General features: G+C 25.9%; 1 protein-coding gene across 1 annotated transcript in view; it reads left to right on the plus strand.

The window, feature by feature from the left end:
- Pkc53E (Protein C kinase 53E) overlaps positions 1-24,520 on the plus strand; it is a 172,823-nt gene that overhangs the window by 11,677 nt on the left and 136,626 nt on the right. The window contains 1 exon segment of the mRNA XM_065512370.1: positions 7,279-8,204. Coding sequence (XP_065368442.1) covers positions 8,008-8,204 — 197 coding nt within the window. The 5' untranslated portion in view covers positions 7,279-8,007.

The following is a 24,520-nucleotide window of genomic DNA, read 5'->3' on the forward strand; positions in this document are numbered from 1 at the left end:
TTAAATTTGTAAAAAAAAAAATTTAATTTTTTCCAAATTTTTTTAAATAATTTCTTCTTAGAATCTTATGCACCAAATTTATTTTTTTTCTTTTTAAATTTGTAAAAAAAAAAATTATTTTTTTCCAAATTTTTTTTAAAATTTTTTAGTGAAAAAAAATTAAACATTTTTTTTTCCAAATTGGTTTTGAAAAATTAAATTTTTTTTTTAAATTTGTAAAAAATTTTTTTAAATTTTTTAATGAAAAAATTTATGACAAAAAAATTGTTGGTTAAAAAAATTGGGGTTAAAATTTTTTCCCGATTTTGACCCATTGTAGGTCCAACTTACTATAGCCTTATATACATCGTTGCAATGGACTCTGAAATATCTATCATTAGATATCCATATTGTCTATATTAATGACTTAGGAATCCAGATGTAGATCAAAAAGACCAAAAATCGAGGTTGTCCCGGTTTATTCCATATTTGCCGATTTTCTCGTTTTTAAATGGCTAACGTGCCGGAAGAATTCCCGATATATTGATCATGTTTTTAAGTTATTTGGAAAAAAATAAACATTTTTTCCAAATTGTTTTTGAAAATTTAAAAATTTAAAAAAAAAATTATTTTTTTCCAAATTTTTTTATATTTTTTAGTGAAAAAAAATTAATGGCAAAAAAATTCGGGTTTAAAAATATTTTCCCGATTTTGACCCATTGTAGGTCCAACTTACTATAGCCTTGTATACATCGTTGCAATGGACTTTGAAATATCTATCATTACATATCCATATTGTCTATATTAATGACTTAGTAATCCAGATATATGTAGATCAAAAATAGACCAAAAATCGAGGTTGTCCCGGTTTTTTCCTTATATCTCAGCCATTTGTGGGCCAATTTTCTCGATTTTAAATAGCTACCGAGCCAGAAGAATTCCCGATATATTGATGTATTAATCATGTTTGTAAGCTATTTGGGGGCTGATTTCAATATACAGATGGATCGACGGCAGACAGGCATGGCTATATCGTCTTCGCTATCTATAACGATCCAGAATATATATACTTTGTAGGGTCGCAAATGAAAAATGTAGAATTTACAAACGTAATGACAAACTTATATATGTATGCCCTTGCCACTCATGGTAAAGGGTATAACTATGAAAACATTGAGTAATTTTGTAGAACAATTAAAAGAAAACCCTAATATTAAGCCCTATTCATGATTTTAGAACAATGTGAAGCATTTTTAGGAGGAGAATGATTGTAAATGATTCGAAAAACTAAAAGGTTTCACAAATTAATCTACCCTATTCATGTTTTTAAGAGATTGTGAAGCATTTTATATTTCAATATCTATATGATTCAAATTTGAAATTCTTGAAATTCTCACAAAATGTTCTGCCCTATTCATCATAAGTGAATCATTTTCTATTAAGTCGCTCTAATTATGTCTATTTAAGACAAATATTTATAAAATTAGTAAAAGGTGGTTAAAATTTGTTGCCTGCAATTAAAACAAACCAATTTTTTTTTACTAAAATTTTTTTTCACCAAAAATTGTTTTTCACGAAATTTTTTTTTCACTATAATTTTTTTTCACCAAAAATATTTTGCGTAAATTTGTTTGTTGCTCCAATTAAAACAAACCAAATTTTTTTTCACTAAAATTTTTTTTCACCAAAAATATTTATTCGCCAAAATTATTTTTTTTACCAAATTATTGTTCACTAAAATATTTTTTAACCAAAAATATTTTTTCCCCAAAATAACCTTTTCACCCAAAATTTATTTTTATCAAAAATATTTTTTCGCCAAATTTTGCCCTATTCATGATTCAAGAATCATTTTCTATTAAGTCGCTCTAATTATGTCTATTTAAATTTTTCTAACCAAATTTTTGTTCACTAAAATTTTTTTTCACCAAAATTATTTTTTCACTAAAACATTTTTTAACCAAAAATATTTCTTCGCCAAAATTATTTTTTCACCAAATTTTTTTTCATAATAAATCATTTTCTATTAAGTCGCTCTAAACATGTCTATCTAAGAAAAATATTTATAAAATTAAAACAAACCAAAGGTTTTTTCACCAAATTTTGTTTCACCTTTTTAAACAAAAAATTTTTTCGCCAAAATTTTTTTTTCATCAAATTTTCTTCTTAAGTGAATAATTTTTTATTAAGTCGCACTAAAATTTTTGTTCACCAAAATTATTTTTTCACTAAAACATTTTTAAACCAAAAATATTTCTTCGCCAAAATAATTTTTTCTCCAAATTTTCTATTAAGTCGCTCTAAACATGTCGATTTAAGACAAATATTTATAAAATTAAGAAAAGGTGGCGTAAATTTGTTGCCTCTAATTAAAACAAACCAAATTTTTTTCACAAAATTTTTTTTTTCTCCAAAAATATTTTTTCGCCAAAATAATTTTTTCACCAAATTTTTTTCACCTAAATTTTTTTACCAAAATTCTTACAAAATGTTCTGCCCTACACATGATTTAAGATACTGTGAAGCATTTTATTAAACACTCACTCAAGGTGTCCTGAATTTGTTGCTCCAATTTAGATAAACCCTAATATTCTGCCCTATTCATGATTTTATTGCGAATTTTTTTTTTAAATTGTTTGGCTTTTATTTTGAAATATTTGTACAATATAAATTTATTCATAGCTAGCTATGACCTTTTCTCATCTTTCTGGCAACATATGGATTCCGAGCCAAAATAACTGCTCATCTTTTGAGGCCAAGAACAAATCAAGTAAATTTCGGCTACTCTGTTTCAAAGTGAAACTTATCCCAGAGATAGCGTTCTGCATCAATCGAAACAAATAGTAGTCAGAGGAGGAAAAACCTGTCAACTACTTCTTTCTATATAGTTTTCAACAGGTATTACAATATGAGGCCGAGCGTTGTCATAATGGAATATTACGGTTTCATGTCTGGCCTCATATTCTGGGTGTATTTCGGTCAATTCTAGCTTCAAACAATGAGTTGTGTTCGGTACACGTTCCCTGTGATGGTCTGGTCAGATTTCAGCAGCTCATAACACAGTGCAACACGAAAAAAAAAAACATAAACTAAAGCATACTTTTAGGCAGCTTTAAAAAAATTTACTTCTAAATTTATTTCTAAATTTTTAAAAGTTTTTTGCGATTTTGATCTTGAAGATGAAGTTTTTTTGATTTTATATGTTCACAGTTTTTGTTCTTTATGACAAGGGCTACAACTTTGCTTCAGAGAGTAAATCAAAATTATGAACTATTTGCAAGATATGAGCCGGAGCAAATTATCACTTTTTTGCAAAAATGACAGCAAAGCCCCAAATCTTTGGGGGCCTATAAAAAAGTTCCTGACTTTGGGCAAAACTAGGAGACACGGCTCTTTTCTTTGGTCTTTTATCATGTAGCGGTATCCGTATATTGTAAATATAATATAAAAATATGAAGCATGTCTCTCTTATTCATGATTTTTATAGACTGGGAATCATTTTAGTTAGAAGCCTATTCTAATCTATGTCAAATGTTTATAAACTTAGAGAAAATGGGCTTACAATTTGTATCCCTCTTTAAAAATCCTGAAATTTTAACAAATTATTCTGCCCTATACATAATTTTGAGCAAATAATAACCCCTTAATTATAAATCTTTATGAAATAAAAGAAATTTTGCCAAAAATTTTTTCTTTAAAAAATTTCAAAAGTTTCTATAATAATTTAAAAGTAAATTTGGATTCATTTACGAAAATATAACAAAGTATTTCTTTGAAAACTATGCCTTGTATAGTGAACCTTTTAATTTACCACCAATCTATCATTGAATTGATTAAACATGCGAAATGTATGTATTGTATTTGAAAATTGATGGAGGCAAACCATTCAATAAAAATCAATTAAAGCAACGAAAACAAATGAAATTTCTTACACCAATAAAAGCGTAAAACAAACAAAATAAAAATTATTTTAAAAATAGCCACCAACCAATAAATAAAAGGAAATTAAAGAAATCAATTAAAATCGTATTTTAATAGTAAAGAAATTAAAAATTATTTAACGAATCACAAGATTCAGGGTGAAGACAATTGAAATGTGTAGGTATTTAAATAAAATTCATTTAATTTGCTAATTGTCAAAGACTTTAACATATAAAATAGTTAAAAGTTTAACAATTATACGAAATATTTAAATTAATAACAATCATACGTCTGCATATAAGCCATAAATTAATAATTGAAAAATTAATATTAATCATACGCCACCTAGTAAGGAAAATCATACAAATTATGATATTTACTAAATATTTTTATCTTCTGATATTTTTAATAAATTGTGTTTAAGAAACTTATAGATTAGGACATAAAATTTAACTGAAAAATCATTTTTTATAAAATAAAATTGAGTTCTAGTATGTCAAAGTTGACTACCTTGAAATGTTCTTGAAATTTGTTACCCTCTTCATATTTTTTGGCTGGAGAATAGAATATTTGATGGAAAATCTTTGTTAATATTTATTAATTAGAGAAAATAAGCTTAATTTTTTGTGTTCCAGATAGAAAAACTTGAAAATTTTACAAAATAATCTCCCCTATTCATATTTTTGTGAGCATGGAATGTATTATAATGAAAAAACGCTCTAAACATTTTCAACTTAGACGAATATTTATAAAATTACATATAATGGGAATGAAGATTTTACCACACTTTGAAAACCTTAAAAACTTTAGAAAATATTCTGCTCTATTCATGTTTTTAGGCAGCTGTGAAACATTTTTGCTTTAATTTTCTTAAAGCTGACATGCTGCTCTATAAGTTTCATAAACGTTATAATTATACAGTGCAACTCGAAAAAAAATAACCATGATTTAAGTCCTCGATGTCATTTTTGCAAAAAAAGTGATCATTTTCTCTGGCTCATATCTTGCAAACAGTTCGGAATTTTGATTTACTCTGTGAGGCAAAGTTGTAGCCCTTAACATAAAGAACAAAAATTGTGAACATATAAAATCAAAAAAACCTCATCTTCAACGTCAAAATCGCAAAAAACTTAAAAAAAAATTCGAAATAAATTTAGAAATACATTTTTTTAAAAGCTGCCTAAAAGTATGCTTTACTTTATAATAATTTAATAGTTTATGGAACAAAACTTTTATTGAGCTACCTAAACGGTGTTAAGAATCATACCTAGGAAGTTCATATGTTCTAGAAAGTTTTTTACTGACATCTTAGGTACATTTGTGTAGTTAATTGTTTCCTTGAATTTTGAACGGTTTGCTACCTATGGCACTGAACAGGCAAAAAAAGGTAAAAAAAATCGAATTTTTTAATTTTGATCTAGAAGATGAAGTGTTTTTGATTTTATATGTTCAACATGTTTGTTCTTTATAACAAGGGCTACAACTTGGCCTCAGAGAGTAAATCAAAATTCCGAACTGTTTGCATTATATGAGCCTGAGAAAATTATCACTTTTTTGCAAAAATGACAACGAGGCCCCAAATCTTTGGGGGACCATAAAAAAAGTTTCCTATTTAAAATCAGCAAAAAAAAACCTATAACACCATAGTTAGTTGGACCTACAATGGATCAAAATAGGAAAAAAAAAATTTTTAACCCGAATTTTTTTTCACCAAAAAATTTTAAAAACAAAAATTTTTTTTTTAAATTTCAAATTTAAAAAAAAATAATTAAATTAAAAAAGTTTTAAAAACAAAATTTTTTAACCCGAATTTTTTTTTTACCAAAAAAAATTTAAAAAACAAAAAAAAATTTTTTAAAATTTCAAAATTTAAAAAAAAAATATTTAAATTAAAAAAAAAAAATTTAAAATAACAATTGGAAAAAACAATTTTCCAAAAAATTCAAAAAACAACTTTTGAAAAAAAATAAATTTTGTTTACCTAAAAATATTTAAATTTTTTTTAAATTTTTATATAAGATTCGGCACAGCCGAATATAGCTCTCTTACTTGTTGAAGTTACATTTGCTAAATTTATTTTTATGTTTTTGTTTTTTCACTTTCATGATCGTCTATTTCAACTTTCTGTAACTCAATTTTTCTATACAAAATTTCTTCATTTTTTAGTTTAATTTTCGTTAAGCTAACAGACCAGTAGTTTAGAAAAGAGATTTTTTAACATAATTTTTATATTTGTTCATAGATCCCTTTCACACTAGGCAATTTAGTTGCACAAGTCTCTTCTCGTGTTTATTTATTGCAGAGGTAATGTTGGGTAAAGGAGAAGACAATTTTACATGCTGTTTTGTTGTTGGTCAAGAGACTTGCGCAACTAAATTGCGTAGTGTGAAAGGGGTCATACTATGAGGCGTATGATTAATATTAATTTAATAATAAGTAATTTGTTGCATATATGAAGGCGTATGATAGTTAATAATATAATTTTTTCGATTGTTTGTCTAACTTTTAAATGGTTTATCAAGTTCGCCGTTATGACAAGCAGCAAATAAAATTAAAAAATCACCTTAAAGGAATAAAATGGATTCCCCATTTTTGGGATTTTCTCCAGAAATTTAAGGAATTTAAAAATATATAAATTTTCTTGTCTTAAATTTGCTAATTTCATTATTTAAAGACTTTAAAAAATTAAATTTAAGTTTTTGGCCAAAAATTTATGTTCCCGGTTTTGGGATTTCGGTTAACCAATTTAGGAATTCCTTTAAAAACATACATATCTTCATAGTTTGTGAAAGAAAAATAAAACTTTATTATTTGTCAAATTTTTGGGTGAAATTTTAAGTTCCCCATTTTGGGAGTTTTTGCCAGACATTTTAGGAATTCTTAAAACAACAAAAATTTTACAAATTTATAAAAAAAAATTAATTAAGAAATGTAACTACTATGATTCCGATATTTTAAAAGAATTCTAAGTTTCCCCAGTTTTGGGATTTTTTATTAGTCATTTTAGGAATTTCTGAAAAAAATATTTAAAGACCTACAATCATTATTAAATAAGGATTTTCAACGATAAATTAAAATTATTAAGTTTTAAAGCAAAAAAAAGCAGATGCCGAGTTTGGGATTTTCTTGAAAAATTTTAGGAATTTAAAAAATAATAAATATTTTTGCCTACATTTCTTATTTAAAGACATTTAGAAGTTAAATTATTTGTTTGCTGTGAATTTTATTTACCCCATTTTGTGATTTCTAATGGTTTTGTTAAGGAAATCAACAAAATCATTTAACATTTATTAAATTACTTGTTTGTTTTCCCTTGATTTACATAAATAAATATAATTTATGTTGTTTTCTTAAACATTTTTTTATTGAATTTTATAGTAATGAATATAAATCCTAAAAAATCACATACCAAATCATATAAAAAACAATGGAAATTTAATTAAAAATAAAACAAAACAATCTGAAACACACATCAAGAAAACAAAACGAAAAATAAAAAAGAAAACAGGCCACAATAACGATAACAAAACATCACTACCAACAATATCAACAACAACAACCAAAGAAAAGATATAAAAATATATTTTAGCAAATAAAACAATAAACGGAAATCCGCCTTTTTAAAGCCATAAATTTTGAAATCCATAAAACACAGAAACCACCAAGCCACCTAAATAAAATTATCAAAAATACAAAAAAAAACAAACCTTAAAGAAAACAAAAAAAGAAATTCAAACACCAAACCAACCGTCAACAACAGCAGGTTTTTTTCTAGAAAAAACAACAAAATACACTCTACACAGACAAACAACAAAAAACCCCAATACAAAATCAAGGAATAATAAAAAAAATAAACAAACAAACAAACAAACAACTACAACAATAATAAGAAACCACCAAAAGCAACAACAGCAACAAAATAAATACAAGTTTACAACAAATACTTTTTTTGGGAACCACCGTTTGAATAACAACAAACAACTAAAACCGCCTAAGGAATAAATAAGAATCAAAACACCAAAATCATTAATAATTTTAGCAACAACAGCCACCACAAGAACAACAACAACAACTAGTACCATCACCACCACAACAACAACCACAAATATGTCCGAAAAGAGCGACAACAATGGCGACGATCAAGCACAGACGGTCGACGAGGCCGTTGGTGAAAATAAAATGAAATCCCGTCTTCGCAAGGGCGCTCTCAAGAAAAAGAACATTTTCAATGTCAAGGATCATTGCTTCATACCACGCTTCTTTAAGCAGCCAACATTCTGTTCACACTGCAAGGATTTTATATGGTAAGTGGCAAAGAATTTCTATTAAATTTTTACACATTTTACCATGAAATTTAAAGTTCCCCAGTTTGGGACATTTTGCTACCTATTTTAGGAATTCTTAAAACAACAAATTTTTTTATAAATTATAAATAAATTTCTTAAAGAATTATAAAAATTCTATGCTTCCTAAGTTTAAATGAAATTCTAAGTTCCCCACATTGGGGATTTTCATTAAACTTTTTAGGAATTTTTCAAAAATTAAGTTTATGGCTTAAAATTTGTTTTATTAAAAATTTCTTAAAAAAAAAATTATTTTTTTTTAATTTTATGGCTTAAATTTGAGTTCCCCAGCTTTGGGATTTTCTTTCGTTAGTTTAGGAATTTAAAAAAATATATTTTTTTTTGGCTTAAATTTGGCATTTAAAACTTTTAGTATATAAATTAAATAGTTTGGTTTGGAATTTAGTTTCCCCATTTTGGGATTTATTTTAAGCAGTTTAGGAATTCTTCCAAAAGTATCAATTTCTATAAAATATATCTTAGTAGGTTTAAGAAAAAACAAAATTTTATTTTTTATAACTTTAACAGTGAATATTCAAGTTCCCCAGTTTGGGATTTTTGATTACACATTTTAGGAATTCTTAAAACAACAAAAATTTTGGTAATTTATTAATAGATTTCTAAAAGAAATGTAAAAAATCTTGACTTCCTAAGTTTAAGTGAAATTCTAAGTTCCCCAGATTGGGGATTTTCATTAAACTTTTTAGGAATTTTTCAAAAATTAAGTTTATAGCTTAAAATTTGTTTTATTAAAAATTTCTCAAATAAAAATTTAATTTTTTTAATTTTATGATTATAATTTGAGTTCCCCATTTTATGATTTTTCATTAGTAATTTTAGGAATTCTTTAAAAATTTATTTGAAATCTTGAAATCTTTATTTTAAATTATTTCTGAAAGAAAAATAAAAATTTTTAATTTCTAAAGTAAAATAAATCTGTTCCCCAGTTTGTGATTTTCTTGTGACATTTTAGGAATTTAAAAAAAAAATATGGTTTTTTCTCCAAATTGTTCCAAATTCCTTATTTAAAGAAGTTTAGTAGATAAATTATATTTTTTGGTTTGGATTTTATGTTCCCCACTTTGGGATTTCAGTTAGCCAGTTTAGGAATTCTTCCAAAAATATAAATTTCTACAAAATATGTCTAAGAAAAAATAAAACTTAATTTTTCATAACTTTTATCATGAAATTTAAAGTTCCCCAGTTTGGGATTTTTGATTACACATTTTAGGAATTCTTAAAACAACAAGAATTTTGTTAATTTATTAATAAATTTTTCAAAGAAATATAAAAAATCTTGATTTCATATGATTTAGTGAAATTTATGTTTCCCCAGATTGGGAATTTTCATTAGTCTTTTTGGGAATTTTTCAAAAATTAAGTTTATAGCTTAAAATTTTTTTATTAAAAATTTCTCAAATAAAAATTAAATTTTTTTAATTTTATGGTTAAAATGTGAGTTCCCCATTTTGGGATTTTTCATTAGTAATTTTAGGAATTCTTTAAAAATTTATTTGAAATCTTAAAATCATTATTTTAAAATAATTCTAAAAGAAAAATAAAAATTTTTAATTTCTAAAGTCAATAAATCTGTTCCCCAGTTTGGGATTTTCTTGTGACATTTTAGGAATTTAAAAAAAATATGTTTTTTTCTCCAAATTGTTCCAAATTCCTTATTTAAAGACTTTTAGTAGATAAATTATATTTTTTGGTTTGGATTTTATGTTCCCCACTTTGGGATTTCAGTTAGCCAGTTTAGGAATTCTTTTAAAAATATAAATTTCTACAAAATATGTCTAAGAAAAAATTAAAACTTAATTTTTCATAACCTTTATCATGAAATTTGAAGTTCCCCAGTTTGGGATTTTTGCTTACACTTTTTAGGAATTCTTAAAACAACGAAAATTTTTATAAATTATAAATAAATTTCTTAAAGAATTATAAAAATTCTATGCTTCCTAAGTTTAAGTGATATTCTAAGTTCCCCACATTGGGGATTTTCATTAAACTTTTTAGGAATTTTTTAAAAATTAAGTTTATGGCTTAAAATTTGTTTTATTAAAAATTTCTCAAAAAAAAAAATTATTTTTTTTAATTTTATGGCTTAAATTTGAGTTGCCCATTTTGGGATTTTCTTTCAACATTTTAGGAATTAAAAAAAAAAATATTTTTTTTTTACTTAAATTTGGCATTTAAGACTTTTAGTACATAAATTAAATAGTTTGGTTAGGAATTTAGTTTCCCCATTTTGGGATTTATTTTAAGCAGTTTAGGAATTCTTCCAAAAGTATCAATTTCTATAAAATATATCTTAGTAGGTTTAAGAAGAAATAAAACTTAATTTTTCATAACCTTTATCATGAAATTTAAAGTTCCCCAGTTTGGGATTTTTGATTACACATTTTAGGAATTCTTAAAACAACAAAAATTTTTATAAATTATAAATAAATTTCTTAAAGAATTATAAAAATTCTATGTTTCTTAAGTTTAAGTGAAATTTTAAGTTCCCCACATTGGGGATTTTCATTAAACTTTTTAGGAATTTTTCAAAAAATAAGTTTATGGCTTAAAATTTGTTTTATTAAAAATTTCTCAATGAAAAATTAATTTTTTTTTAATTTTATGGCTAAAATTTGAGTTCCCCTTTTTGGGATTTTCTTTCGACATTTTAGGAATCTAAAAAAAATGCTTATTCAAGGACTTTAATTTTTTGATTTCAATTTTATGTTCCCCACTTTGGGATTTCTAAAATCTAAGTTCCCCAGATTGGGGATTTTCATTAAACTTTTAAGGAATTTTTTAAAAATTAGGTTTATGGCTTAAAATCGTTATTATAAAATATTTCTTAAAGAAAAAATAAAATTTATTAATTTTTTTTTTGAAGAAAATGGCTAATTTGAAGCATTAGATTTAAGACTCTCTGTTATAAATTCTAACTTGCAATTGCTTAATTAGCCTTCCATGTAGTATGTATGCGTTACTTAATTAAATGTTTCCATCTAGATTATTATTAATGAGTTGATGGGTTTTTTGTGTTTTTCCTTAATTATTTTAAGTGTCCATCCGTCTGTCTGTCTGCTATCATTTGCATAACATAAGTTTCTTTATTTACACTCATGATTGGCTGTATGTTCATTTACCTAACTAACTAACTAACTGACGACCTTTTTAAAGTGTTAACGAACAAATTAGCTCGTGAACTTAATTAATTAATTAAGCTCTGTTTTACACTTGTCTTTTTCTCACTTCATAATTGTTTATTGTTTATTATAATTGTTATTGTTATTATACTTGTTGTTTCCCCTTTTATTTTTTGTTATTGCTAAACTGCTGCTATTTATAGTTCTTGTTTACCTGTTTTTCGTATTTTTCTGTTGGCTATAGTTTGCAATTTTTTTTTATATTTTTACTGCAAATATTATGCAAATTATGCGTAAAAGTCCAAAGAATGAAAAAACGTTGTTTAAAAGTTTTTCTTACGGCTTCCACGTTTTTATTTGCATGCAGTTTTTTCAATAGAAAATAACCATGTTTTTAACAATGTGTAGATTTAAGGGCTAATGGGGCAAAATTATAGGGTTATGCAGAAAATTCTTAAAATTTTAAATTTTTAACTTTATTTTCTATTGAAGGCTGTTTTTAAACCATGAAATATATATTTTTTAAAGAATTCCTAAACTGTTTAAAAGAAATCCCCAAATGGGGAACATAAAATCAAAACCAAAAAATTTAATTTAACTTCTAGCAGTCTTTAAATGCTGAAATTGTAAAATCTAAGCAAAAAAAACCTTTTTTTTTAAATTCCCAAAATGTCGAAAAAAATCCCCAAGTGGGGAAAATAATTTTTTAACAAAAATAAAAATTAAATAACATTTTCTTTGAGAAATCATTTATAATAATGATTTTAAACATTTTAATTTTTTTTTTTAAAAAATTCCACAAATGTCTAGAAAAATCCCCAGGAGGGGAAACATAGAATTTCACTGAAACCTGGGAAGTAAAGAATTTTTATAATGTTTAAAATAAATTTATTAACAAATTACCAAAATTTTAGTTTTTTAAATTCCTAAAATGATTATCAAAATATCCCAAAATTCCCAAAATGGGGATGTTTAAAATTCACCCTAAAAATTACAAAAACTAAAATTATTATATTTTTTAGGCAAATTAAGAAACATTTTATAAAAATTTTTCTTTTTTTAATGAATTCCTAAACTGTCTAAAAAAAGTTCCAAAAGGGGAACATAAAATCTAAACCAAAAAAGTTAATTTATGTTCTAACATTCTTTAAATGCTGAAATTTTAGCAAAAAAAAATTATTTTTTTATATTCCCAAAATGTTGAAAAAAAATTCCAAAGTGGGGAAAAAAATGTTTGACCAAAAATAGGAATGAATTTTATTTTTCTTTGAGAAAACATTTATAATAAAGATTTTAAGCCTTTTAATACTTTTTTAAACAAATTCCACATTTGACATGAAAAATCCCCAGGTGGGGGAAACATAGAATTTCACTGAAACCTGGGAAATATAGAATTTTTATAATTTTTAAAGGAAATGTATCAATAAATTACCAAAATTTAATTTTTTTAAGAATTCCTAAAATGGTTAGCAAAAAATCCCAAAATTCCCAAAATGGGGATGTTTAAAATTTTCCTTAAAAATTATAAAAACTAAAATTATTATATTTTTTTAGACAAATTAAGAAATATTTTATAAAGATTTTTCTTTTTTTAATGAATTCCTAAACTGTCTAAAAAAAATCCCAAAAGGGGAACATAAAATCTAAACCAAAAAAATAAATTTATGTTCTAACATACTTTAAATGCTGAAATTTTAGCAAAAAAAAATTATTTTTTTAAATTCCCAAAATGTCAAAAAAAATCCCAAAGTGGGGAAAAAAATTTTTGACCAAAAATAGGAATTAATTTTATTTTTCTTTGAGAAACCATTTATAATAAAGATTTTAAGCCTTTTAATACTTTTTAAACAAATTCCACATTTGACATGAAAAATCCCCAGGTGGGGGAAACATAGAATTTCACTGAAACCTGGGAAATATAGAATTTTTATAATTTTTAAAAGAAATTTATTAATAAATTAACAACATTTTAGTTTTTTAAGAATTCCTAAAATGGTTAGCAAAAAATCCCAAAATTCCCAAAATGGGGATGTTTAAAATTCACAGTAAAAATTATAAAAAATTATTAGCAATAACTTTTAGGGCAAATTAAGAAATATTTAATAAAGATTTTTCTTTTTTAAAGAATTCCTAAACTGTTTAAAAGAAATCCCCAAATGGGGAACATAAAATCCAAACCAAAAAATTTAATTTGACTTCTAACAGTCTTTAAATATTGAAATTATGAAATTGAAGCAAAAAAAAATATTTTTTTTTTAATTCCCAAAATGTCGAAAAAAAATCCCCAAGTGGGGAAAAAAAATTTTCAGCAAAAAAATTAATTAATTTAATTTTTCATTAAAAATTAGTATATAAATAAGATTTTAAGCCTTTTTAAAAAAATTCCTCAAATGACATGAAAAATCCCCTGTGGGGGAAACATAAAATTTCTCCTAAACTTGGAAAATATAGAATTTTTATATTTGTGGGGATCTCAAAATCCTAAACAAAAAAATTTAATTGAACTTGCAATAAGAAATGCTGCAAGTTGTAGCAGAAATAAAAGTGATTACTTCATTTTCAAACCTCAATTTTCTAATTTGTTATATACCTTTCTTTAAATATTACCTTAAATGAAGCATAATAATTAAGCTAATCGTGTCTTTTGCAAATTAACTACACACACAGCCAAAGTAGCAGCAGCAAAAGTAAAACACATTTATTTTGCTAATTATTATGCTAAAATTAACAAAAAAATAAAAGAAAATTCTCTAGGGGTTTTCTGTTGGTGTTTTTGTTACAAATATCTACCCAACAAAAAAAAAGTTTTACATAAAATAATGTAATTTGAAATAATGTTAACAAAATTGAAATACACTTGAGCATTTTGTCTAAACATTTAAATGTTTTTTTTTTTTTTTTTTTTGTTAGTATTTTCAGCATTTAAATCCCTAAAGTTTTATTTAAACAATAATTCGACTACACAATGTTATACAAATGTAGTAAAAGTGAATAACCCTGAACTCTGTAAATTGCTCTTTTCTTTACAATGTGTTATACGAGTGGAATAAATTTAACACTTGAAAATATTAAATTAAACTATTTTATAGAAAAAAGCTTAAAAAAAAAATTACATCATTTAGTAATTTTTTTAAAATATTTTAGACAAATTCTCTATTATAGTGGAGTCGAATAAAAATTTAAATATTTTAGTTGATTTCAAACTTATTGCATTCGATTCGAATCGACTTTATTTTGTTCATTTCAAAACCAATCGAATCTTTATTGAAACAAAAAGAGAACACATGTAATATTTTCACACAAAGTATACAGTTGTAAGCACATCCAATTTTGTGAAAATGAGCGAATTCACTTAATTGTGAATAAATGCAAAAATAATGCATCGCTTTTTATGTTTGATATATCATTTTCTTCCTATTACATGTGGCTTTGCGATAAAGCAATAAATCTAAACAATTTCTGCCATTTTCGATTTTTCATGATCTTTTTAAAGCAATAAAATTAGCTATTTTCAAGTAAAAAATATATTGTTTGCTTCAATTTGTTATTATAAATCCGAAACTACTGAGCCGATTGAAATGCAATATACACATGAAAATTTGTACATATTATGGGGAAAATGTTTTTAAAATTCAATCAATCGAAAGAAGAACCTTAACAACTCAATTTTATGTATATCAAACAAAAAACTAAAATTTTATGAAAATGAGCGAATTCACTTAATTGTGAATAAATTCGAAAATAATGCATCAATTTTTATGTTTGATATCTCATTTTCTTCCTATTACATGTGGCTTTGCGACAAAGCAACAAATCTAAACAATTTCTGCCATTTTCGATTTTTCATGATTTTTTTAAAACAAAAAAATTTGCTATTTTCACCTAAAAAATATATTTTTTGCTTCAATTTGTTATTATAACTCCGAAACTACTGAGCCGATTGAAACGCAATATATATGTGAAAATTTATACATATAATGGGCAAAATGTTTTCAAAATTCAATCAATCGAAAGAAGAACCTTAGCAACTGAATTTTATGTATATCAAACAAAAAACTAAAATTTTGTGAAAATGAGCGAATTCACTTAATTGTAAATAAATTCGAAAAAAATCCATAGATTTTTATGGTTGATATCTCATTTTCTTCCCATTACATGTGGCTTTGAGATAAAGTAACAAATCTAAAATATTTCAGCTGTTTTCAATTTTTCATGATTTTTTTAAAGCAAAAAAATTTGCTATTTTCAAGTAAAAAATATATTTTTTGCTTCAATTTGTTATTATAACTCCGAAACTACTGAGCCGATTGAAATGCAATATATACATGAAACTTTGTACATAGCATGGAGAAAATGTTTTCAAAATTTAATCAATCGAAAGAAGAACCTTAACTACACAATTTTATAAATATCAAACAAAAAACTAAAATTTTATGAAAATGAGCGAATTCACTTAATTGTGAATAAATTCGAAAATAATGCATCAATTTTTATGTTTGATATCTCATTTTCTTCCTATTACATGTGGCTTTGCGACAAAGCAACAAATCTAAACAATTTCTGCCATTTTCGATTTTTCATGATTTTTTTAAAACAAAAAAATTTGCTATTTTCACCTAAAAAATATATTTTTTGCTTCAATTTGTTATTATAACTCCGAAACTACTGAGCCGATTGAAACGCAATATATATGTGAAAATTTATACATATAATGGGCAAAATGTTTTCAAAATTCAATCAATCGAAAGAAGAACCTTAGCAACTGAATTTTATGTATATCAAACAAAAAACTAAAATTTTGTGAAAATGAGCGAATTCACTTAATTGTAAATAAATTCGAAAAAAATCCATAGATTTTTATGGTTGATATCTCATTTTCTTCCCATTACATGTGGCTTTGAGATAAAGTAACAAATCTAAAATATTTCAGCTGTTTTCGATTTTTCATGATTTTTTTAAAGCAAAAAAATTAGCTATTTTCAAGTAAAAAATATATTTTTTGCTTCAATTTGTTATTATAACTCCGAAACTGCTAAGCCGATTGAAACACAAGGTATATGTGAAAATTTGTATATATCATGGGGAAAATGTTTTCAAAACTCAATCAATCGAAAGAAGAACCTTAACTACTCAATTTTATATATATTAAATAAAAAACTAAAATTTTGTGAAAATGAGCGAATTCACTTAATTGTGAATAAATTTGAAAAATAATCCATCCATTTTTACGTTCGATATCCCATTTTATTGCTATTATATGTGGCTTTACGATAATGCAATAAATTTCAACACTTTCTGTGTTTTCGATTTTTCATGATTTTTTTTAAAACAAAAAAATTTACTATTTTCACGTAAAAAATATCTTTTTGCTTCAATTTGTTATTATAACTCCAAAACTACTGAGACGATTGAAACGCAATATATAGGCGAAAATTTGCACGCATGGAGAAAATGTTTTCAAAACTCAATCAATCGAAAGAAGAATCCTAACTACCCAATTTTATGCATATCAAACAAAAAACTAAAATTTTGTGAAAATGAGCGAATTCACTTAATTGTAAATAAATTCGAATAGAATCAATCGATTTTCATGATCGGTATCTCATTTTCTTCCTATTACATGTGGCTTTGCGATAAAGCAACAAATCTAAACAATTTCTGCCATTTTCGATTTTTCATGATTTTTTTAAAGCAAAAAAATTAGCTATTTTCAAGTAAAAAATATATTTTTTGCTTCAATTTGTTATTATAACTCCGAAAGTACTGAGCCGATTGAAATGCATATACACATGAAAATTTGTATATAGCATGGGGAAAATATTTTCTAAATTCAATCAATCGAAAGAAGAACACTAACTACTCAATTTTATCTATATCAAACAAAAAACTAAAATTTTGTGAAAATGACCGAATTCACTTAATTGTAAATATATTCGAAAACAATCAATCGATTTTTATGCTTGATATCTCATTTTCTTACATTTCATAATTTTAGCCGTTTTCGATTTTTCATGATTTTTTTAAATCAACAAAATTTGCTATTTTCATATAAAAAAATATGTTGTTTTCTTCAATTTGTTATTATAACTCCGCAACTACTGAGCCGATTGAAACGCAATATATATTTTTTTTAGTATGGGGAAGATGTTTTCAAAATTCAATCATTCAAAAGAAGAACCTTAACTACTCAATTTTATGTATATCAAAGAAAAATCAAATATTTTGTGAAAATGAGCGAATTCACTTAATTGTGAATAAATTCGAAAATAATCAATCGATTTTTATGTCTGATATCTCATTTTGTTGCTATTATAAGTGGCTTTGGGATAATGCAATAAATATCAACACTTTTTGCATTTTCGATTTTTCATGATTTTTTTTTAAACAAAAAAATTTACATTTTCACATAAAAAATATATTTTTTGCTTCAATTTGTTATAACTCCGAAACTACTTAGCCGATTGAAATGCAATATACACATGAAAATTTGTACATATCATGGAGAAAATGTTTTCAAAACTCAATCAATCGAAAGAAGAACCTTAACTACTCAATTTTATGTATATTAAACAAAAAACTAAAATTTTGTGAAAATGAGCGAATTCACTTAATTGTGAATAAATTTGAAAATAAACCATCGATTTTTATGTCTGATATCTCATTTTGTTGTTATTATATGTGGCTTTCGGATAATGCAATAAATTTCAACACTTTCTGCATTTTCGATTTTTCATGATTTTTTTAAAACAAAAAAATTTGCTATTTTCACCTAAAAAATATCTTTTTTGCTTCAATTTGTTATTATAACTCCGAAACTAGTGAGCCGATTAAAACACATTATATAAACTGATTAGAGGTTATGTAAATTTCAATGTTTCTAAGTTAATTTTAATAATATGGGACTAACGGTTTTTGAGTTATCATTAATTATGTGGAGAAACTTCTAACAAAATTTATAATTTAAATTTTTTTTTTTAAATCTCTCATAGAATTGAAAAATTTTACCATTTTTGTACTTAGGTAACCATTGTGCTTCAAATATATATAGTGGTTATTCAATCTCTTTTTTCTGTTGACCTGTGTTATACGAAAATCAAGTCCAAACTAATCGATACTATTTTAGTTATTTTTAAACCAATGGACTCTATTCTAGTTTAGCACTCGACTCTGTTTGAGTCGATTTCAATTTCATCGACTCTATTCTAGTCGATTTCAAAACATTTGACTCTATTTGACACGAATCCAAAACAATCGACTCTATTCTAGTCGATTTCAAACAAATCGATGATTTTCTAGTCTAGTCTAACTACAATCCACTATATTCTAATCAATTACAATACCAATTGCTCTATTATAATCGATTCCACTATAATATCCACTGTTTTAATAGATTCCAAAACAATTCTATGAGATCATTTAGTAGTAGATTTAAAATTAGTTGTAATTTCTCTAACACTATTACTTTAAATTGCTGAAATATAAAAAGTTTTTATTTAATTTAAAAGCTGCTAGATTTACATATAAATTTCCAGGAAAAGTTAACAAATATTGTACTTACTTACCGCGACACAACACAACACCTTTTTACTTGTACAATAAGCTGGTTTAAAAATATTTAGCTAGAAACAAAAATAAAAAGCGAAACATTAAAAATCATTAACATTAAACACGCAAAATTACAATATAAACAAGTAAGAAAGCTATATTCGGCTGTGTCGAATCTTATATACCCTTCACCAAATAATACCTTAAAATACAAATTTTAAATATTTTTAGGAAAACAAAATTAAAATTTTTTTTTTCAAAATTTTAAGAAAAACTTTTTTTTTAATTTTTAAATTTTTTGTTTTTAATTTTTTAAATTTAGTGAAATTCGTTTATGACAAACAATTTTTTTTGAAGAAAAAAATTTGGGTTAAAAAATATTTTTTCCGATTTTGATCTATTGTTGGTCCAACTTTCAAATTATAATTTGAAATACAAATTTTAAATATTTTTAGGTAAACTAAATTTTAAATTTTTAGGAAAAGTTTTTCTTAAATTAAAATTTTTTTTTTAATTTTTTTAAAAAAATTTATTGAAAAACATTTATGACAAAAAAATTTTTTTGATGAAAAAAAATTTGGGGTTAAAAAATATTTTTCCCGATTGTTGATCCAACTTACTATAGCTTTATATACATAATTGCAATGAACTTTGAAATATCTATAATATTGTCTATATGACTTAGTAATTTCAATCTTATATATAAACTAGCTGTCCCGGCAAACGTTCTTCTGCCATAGCTCACACAAAGTTTGAAGACACCCACAATAATGGTACTCCAGATATGCAATAATAAATTTTTACTTTGAATGGGAGGTGCCATGCCCATTGTTCCTATATAGGTCAATTGTGAATCTTAACTATCCAGGGACCGACTCAAACACACACATATTTCATCGAAATCGGGCCAGCCGTTATGGAGGAGTTCAGTTACTAACACACGTACAGAAGAATTATATATATAAGGATAGGCCACACGTTTTTTTGTTTTACACTTTTAAGCAAGCAAGTTATACTTTAAATATTTTTAGGTAAACAAAATAATTTTTTTTTAATTGTTTTTCAATTTTTTTTTCGAAATCGTTTTTTAATTATTTAAAATATATTTTTAAATTTTTTTTTTTGGAAAAAGAATTTATGACAAAAAAATTTTTTTGATGAAAAAAAATTCGGGTTAAAAAATATATTTTTCCCGATTTAGATCCATTGTGGGTCCACTTTAATATAGCCTTATATACATCGTTGCAATGGACTTTGAAATATCTATCATTAGTAATCCCGATATAGATAAAACAAGTATGGGAGCTATATTCGGCTGTGCCGAATCTTATATACCATTCACCAAATTATACTTTAAAATACTTTTTTTATACCCTACACCACCATAGTGGGGAGGGTATTATGCGTTTGAGCAGATGTTTGTAACGCCCAAAAATATTGGTCTAACACCCATCTTAAAGTATACCGATCGACTTAGAATCACTTTCTGAGTCGATTAAACTATGTCAGTCCCTCCGTCCGTCCGTCTGGCTGGTTGGCTGGCTGTCCATGTAAACCTTGTGCGCAGAGTACAGGTCGCAATTTTGAAGATATTTCGATCAAATTTGGTACATATTATTTTTTCGGCCCAAGGACGAAGCCTATTGAAACTCGCTGAAATCCGTCCATTATTTCACCTAGCCCCCATACAAATGTCCTCTCGAAATTGGACATTATCGGTCATAAATGTTTAATTTATAAATGTATCTCCACGAATTGCGCTCCAAATATGTTTTATATATACAAAATTCATATCACGAAATTTTGGTCCATAATTAGTCATAGCTCCCATATAGACCGGCTTCCGAAAATCACTTTAACGTGCATAAATCGCTTAAAAATGTTGGTACACTCACAAAATTCAACATAGTAAACTTTTTTCCAAATTTTTTTTTTTGGGAAAATGAATTTATGACAAAAATTTTTTTTTTTCAAATTTTTTTAAAAAAAATTTTTTCGAAATTGTTTTTTATTTTTTTTTTCTAAATTTTTAAAATTTTTGTTTTTTAGGGAATATGAATTTATGACAACAATTTTTTGGTGAAAAAATTTTTTTTTTTCGAAATTGTTTTTTATGAAAACAATTTTTTGGTGAAAAAAAATATTTATCCCGATTTTGACCCATTGTAGGTCCAACTTACTATAGCCTTATGTACATCGTTGCAATGGACTTTGAAATATCTATCATTAGATATCCATATTGTATATATTAATGACTTAGTAATCCAGATATAGATCAAAAATAGGCCTAAAATCGAATTTATCCCAGTTCTTTCCTTATATCTCAGCCATTTGTAAACCAATTTTCTGAATTTTAAATATCAATCGAGCCGATAGAATTCCCGATATATTGATGTATCTATCATGATTGTAAGTTATTTGAGGGCTACGGAAAGTTGATTTCAACAAACAGACGGACAGACGACAGACGGACATGGCTATATCGACTCCGCTATCTTCTTAATGGAGTCGCAAATGAAAAATGTAGAAATTACAAACGGAATGACAAACTTATGGTGAAGGGTAAAAAAAAAATTCCAGAATTCAGCAGTCATGGTAGCAACTCTACAGGGCGTATGAGTATTATTAATAAACAACAAAAAAATACTTGTATTCACATAGAAAAACCCAACAGAAAAACAAAATGACATTTTTTAAAACAATATAGCAATATTTCTGAATGTCAGTAATAAAACAAAAGCAACAAGACAGACAAATACCTTTACATATGTACAATGTAAAGCATATAAGCAAATATACATGACTACTACTATGTATATACTACTACATATGTATGTTCAGCAAACAACAATAAAATAGAGACTAAAGATAAGCCATAAAGTATGCATGACTATTTATTTTAATATGTACATTTTACAGTACACATGGCTCATGTGTTTCCTCTACATTTTAAAGAGAAAAAAAAAACACACAGTTCTCTCAAGCACATGCACGCACTCTAGGAACTGTAAAAAATAGCGTAAATGTTTGTTGATTTATGCAAGAGTGAATGTGTCATGTTTATGTTTTCATTAAATTTCAGCTTTTTTTTATACACCTCTTACTCTCAAATATTTAAACATAAAAACAGTACATGCAAACATACTCTAAGTCAGCCAAGACCTGGTACTCTACTTGGAAAAACTCTCACTTTAAAAAAAAACAACAACAAAATTTTCTAAAGTATTCATAAACATAGAGACATTTTTTTGTTTTTTTTTATTATAAAAATACTTCCGCTTTACTTTACCTTCTTTTTTTTGGCTCCTTTCTCTTTCCATCTTTCCTACATATTACCAAATATTATTAGAGTTCGAGTGCAAATAATATTAAATTTTGTTTAGCAAAGTAAATTGTCTAGAAATCTATAAATAGCTTGACAAGAAAATATGCCCCGGAAAACTCTTGTCATATTTTGTGACATATTGACAATGTTTGCCAGTTTTTGCTTTTCCGCTTCAAACAATCTACACCCACATTTATTGTGATTGAATGTTGACTTTCTTAGCACAGTTATATTTCTATATTTCAAACACCCCTAGTTGTTAAGTAAACAGACAGTTTACATCATTGTAGATGAGGGTTTAGAAAAAATTACAAGAGTTTGATTATATAATAAAATCTATCCCTAGACGATTTGAGTTGATACCAATCGCCCCTCTTCTTTTAATAATTTTACTCGATTCTTATCGAACCTATTTCAATTGACTCGACTTCAATTAAACGATTCCAATCGTCTCTATTCCTAGATGACTATAACCGACTACGTTTCTATTCTAGTCGATTCGAAATCAATAGATTCAAAGCAAAGCAAATCAAGTCTTTTCTAGTGGCTTCCAATCTAATCGACTCAATTCACATCAATCGTTCTATTCGATTACAATTGATTATATTCTTTTATTTATACACACTATTCTATTCGATTATTATCGAAAATATTTCAATCGACTGGACTTTAATTAGAATCGTTCGAATCCTCTATATTCCCATATGATTATAACCGCCTCCGTTTTTAGACAATTCTAATCAACTGTATTCCAGCCGATACTAATCGAGATTGTAATTTATATTCGATTCCAATTAAAAACTCTATTATTGTCGATTCCAAACCAAACGATTTCATTCAACATTCCAAACAAATCAATTCAGTACTAGTCGATTGCAATCTAATTAACTCTATTCAAGTGAATTTCAATTGATTCTATTCCAGTCGATTCCAAATCAATCGACTTTATTCAAGCCATTTTCAAACCAACCAACTCTCTTCTAGTGGATTTCAGATCAATCTACTTTATTTTAATAGATTCCAAACCAATCGTCACTGTTTTAATCAATTAAACCACTAGATCCTGCTCTTGTCAATTCCAAAGCAATTGACACTATCAATCAATCGACGCTATCCTAGTCGCCTTCAAGACAATAGAATCAGCTTTGAATGAATTTACTCTGTTTAAGTCGTTTCAAAACAATTCGATTCCACTCAAGTCTATTCTACTACAATCGAACTTATTGTAGCAAATTCTAAAACACTCGACTAAATGATTCCATATCAATCAACTCTAGTCGACTTTAAACCAATTGACTCTGACCTAGTCGTTGCCAAAACAACTGACTCTTTTATAGTCAACTCCAACCCAATTTTTATATTTTGGGAAAGCGCTCGGCTAGGTCTTGAAAAAAAAAATGCTTGCGTTTGCTATTTATCTCTTACCCGGTAGCATTTACTAATCTTAGTTCTTCAAGTTTCACCAACCCACATATTTGCATATAAAATATCTAAATTTCTACTGCATACCTTAGGGAGCTTTTTTATTATAGTTGACTGGAACTATAGAACAACAAAAAATTCCGAGTTTTACCCGGAATTTTTGAATTTTTTTCTCTACAAACCATCTTCTGAAAATTTCGAATCGAATAAAAAAAATCAGCCAAATCGCTCCAGCCGTTCTCACGTGATGACATTACATACATGGACCATTTCATTTTTATACCCTTCACCTTCGTGAGAAGGGTATATATAAGTTTGTCATTCCGTTTGTAATTTCCACATTTTTCCTTTCCGACCCTATAAAGTATATATATTCTGGATCCTTATAGATAGCGGAGTCGATTAAGCCATGTCCGTCTGTTGAAATCAATTTTCTGAAGACCCCAGATATCTTCGGGATCCAAATCTTCAATAATTCTGTCAGACATGCTTTCGAGAAGTTTGCTATTTAAAATCGGCAAAATCGGTCCATAAATAAGGGAGATATGAGCAAAAAACCGGGACAACATCGATTTTTGACCTATTTTTGATCTATATCTGGATTACTAAGTCATCATGGATATCTAATGATAGATATTTCAAAGTCCATTGCAACGATGTAGATAAGGCTATAGTAAGTTGGACCTACAATGGGTCAAAATCGGGAAAAATATTTTTTAACCCGAATTTTTTTTCCATCAAAAACATTTTTTTGTCACACATTTTTTTTTCCAAAAAAAAAAATTTTTTTTAAAAAATATGAAAAAACAATTTCAAAAAAAAAAAATATTTGAAAAAAAATTATT

The sequence above is a fragment of the Calliphora vicina genome, chromosome 5 (assembly GCF_958450345.1).
Source record: "Calliphora vicina chromosome 5, idCalVici1.1, whole genome shotgun sequence".
Classification (NCBI taxonomy): domain Eukaryota; kingdom Metazoa; phylum Arthropoda; class Insecta; order Diptera; family Calliphoridae; genus Calliphora; species Calliphora vicina.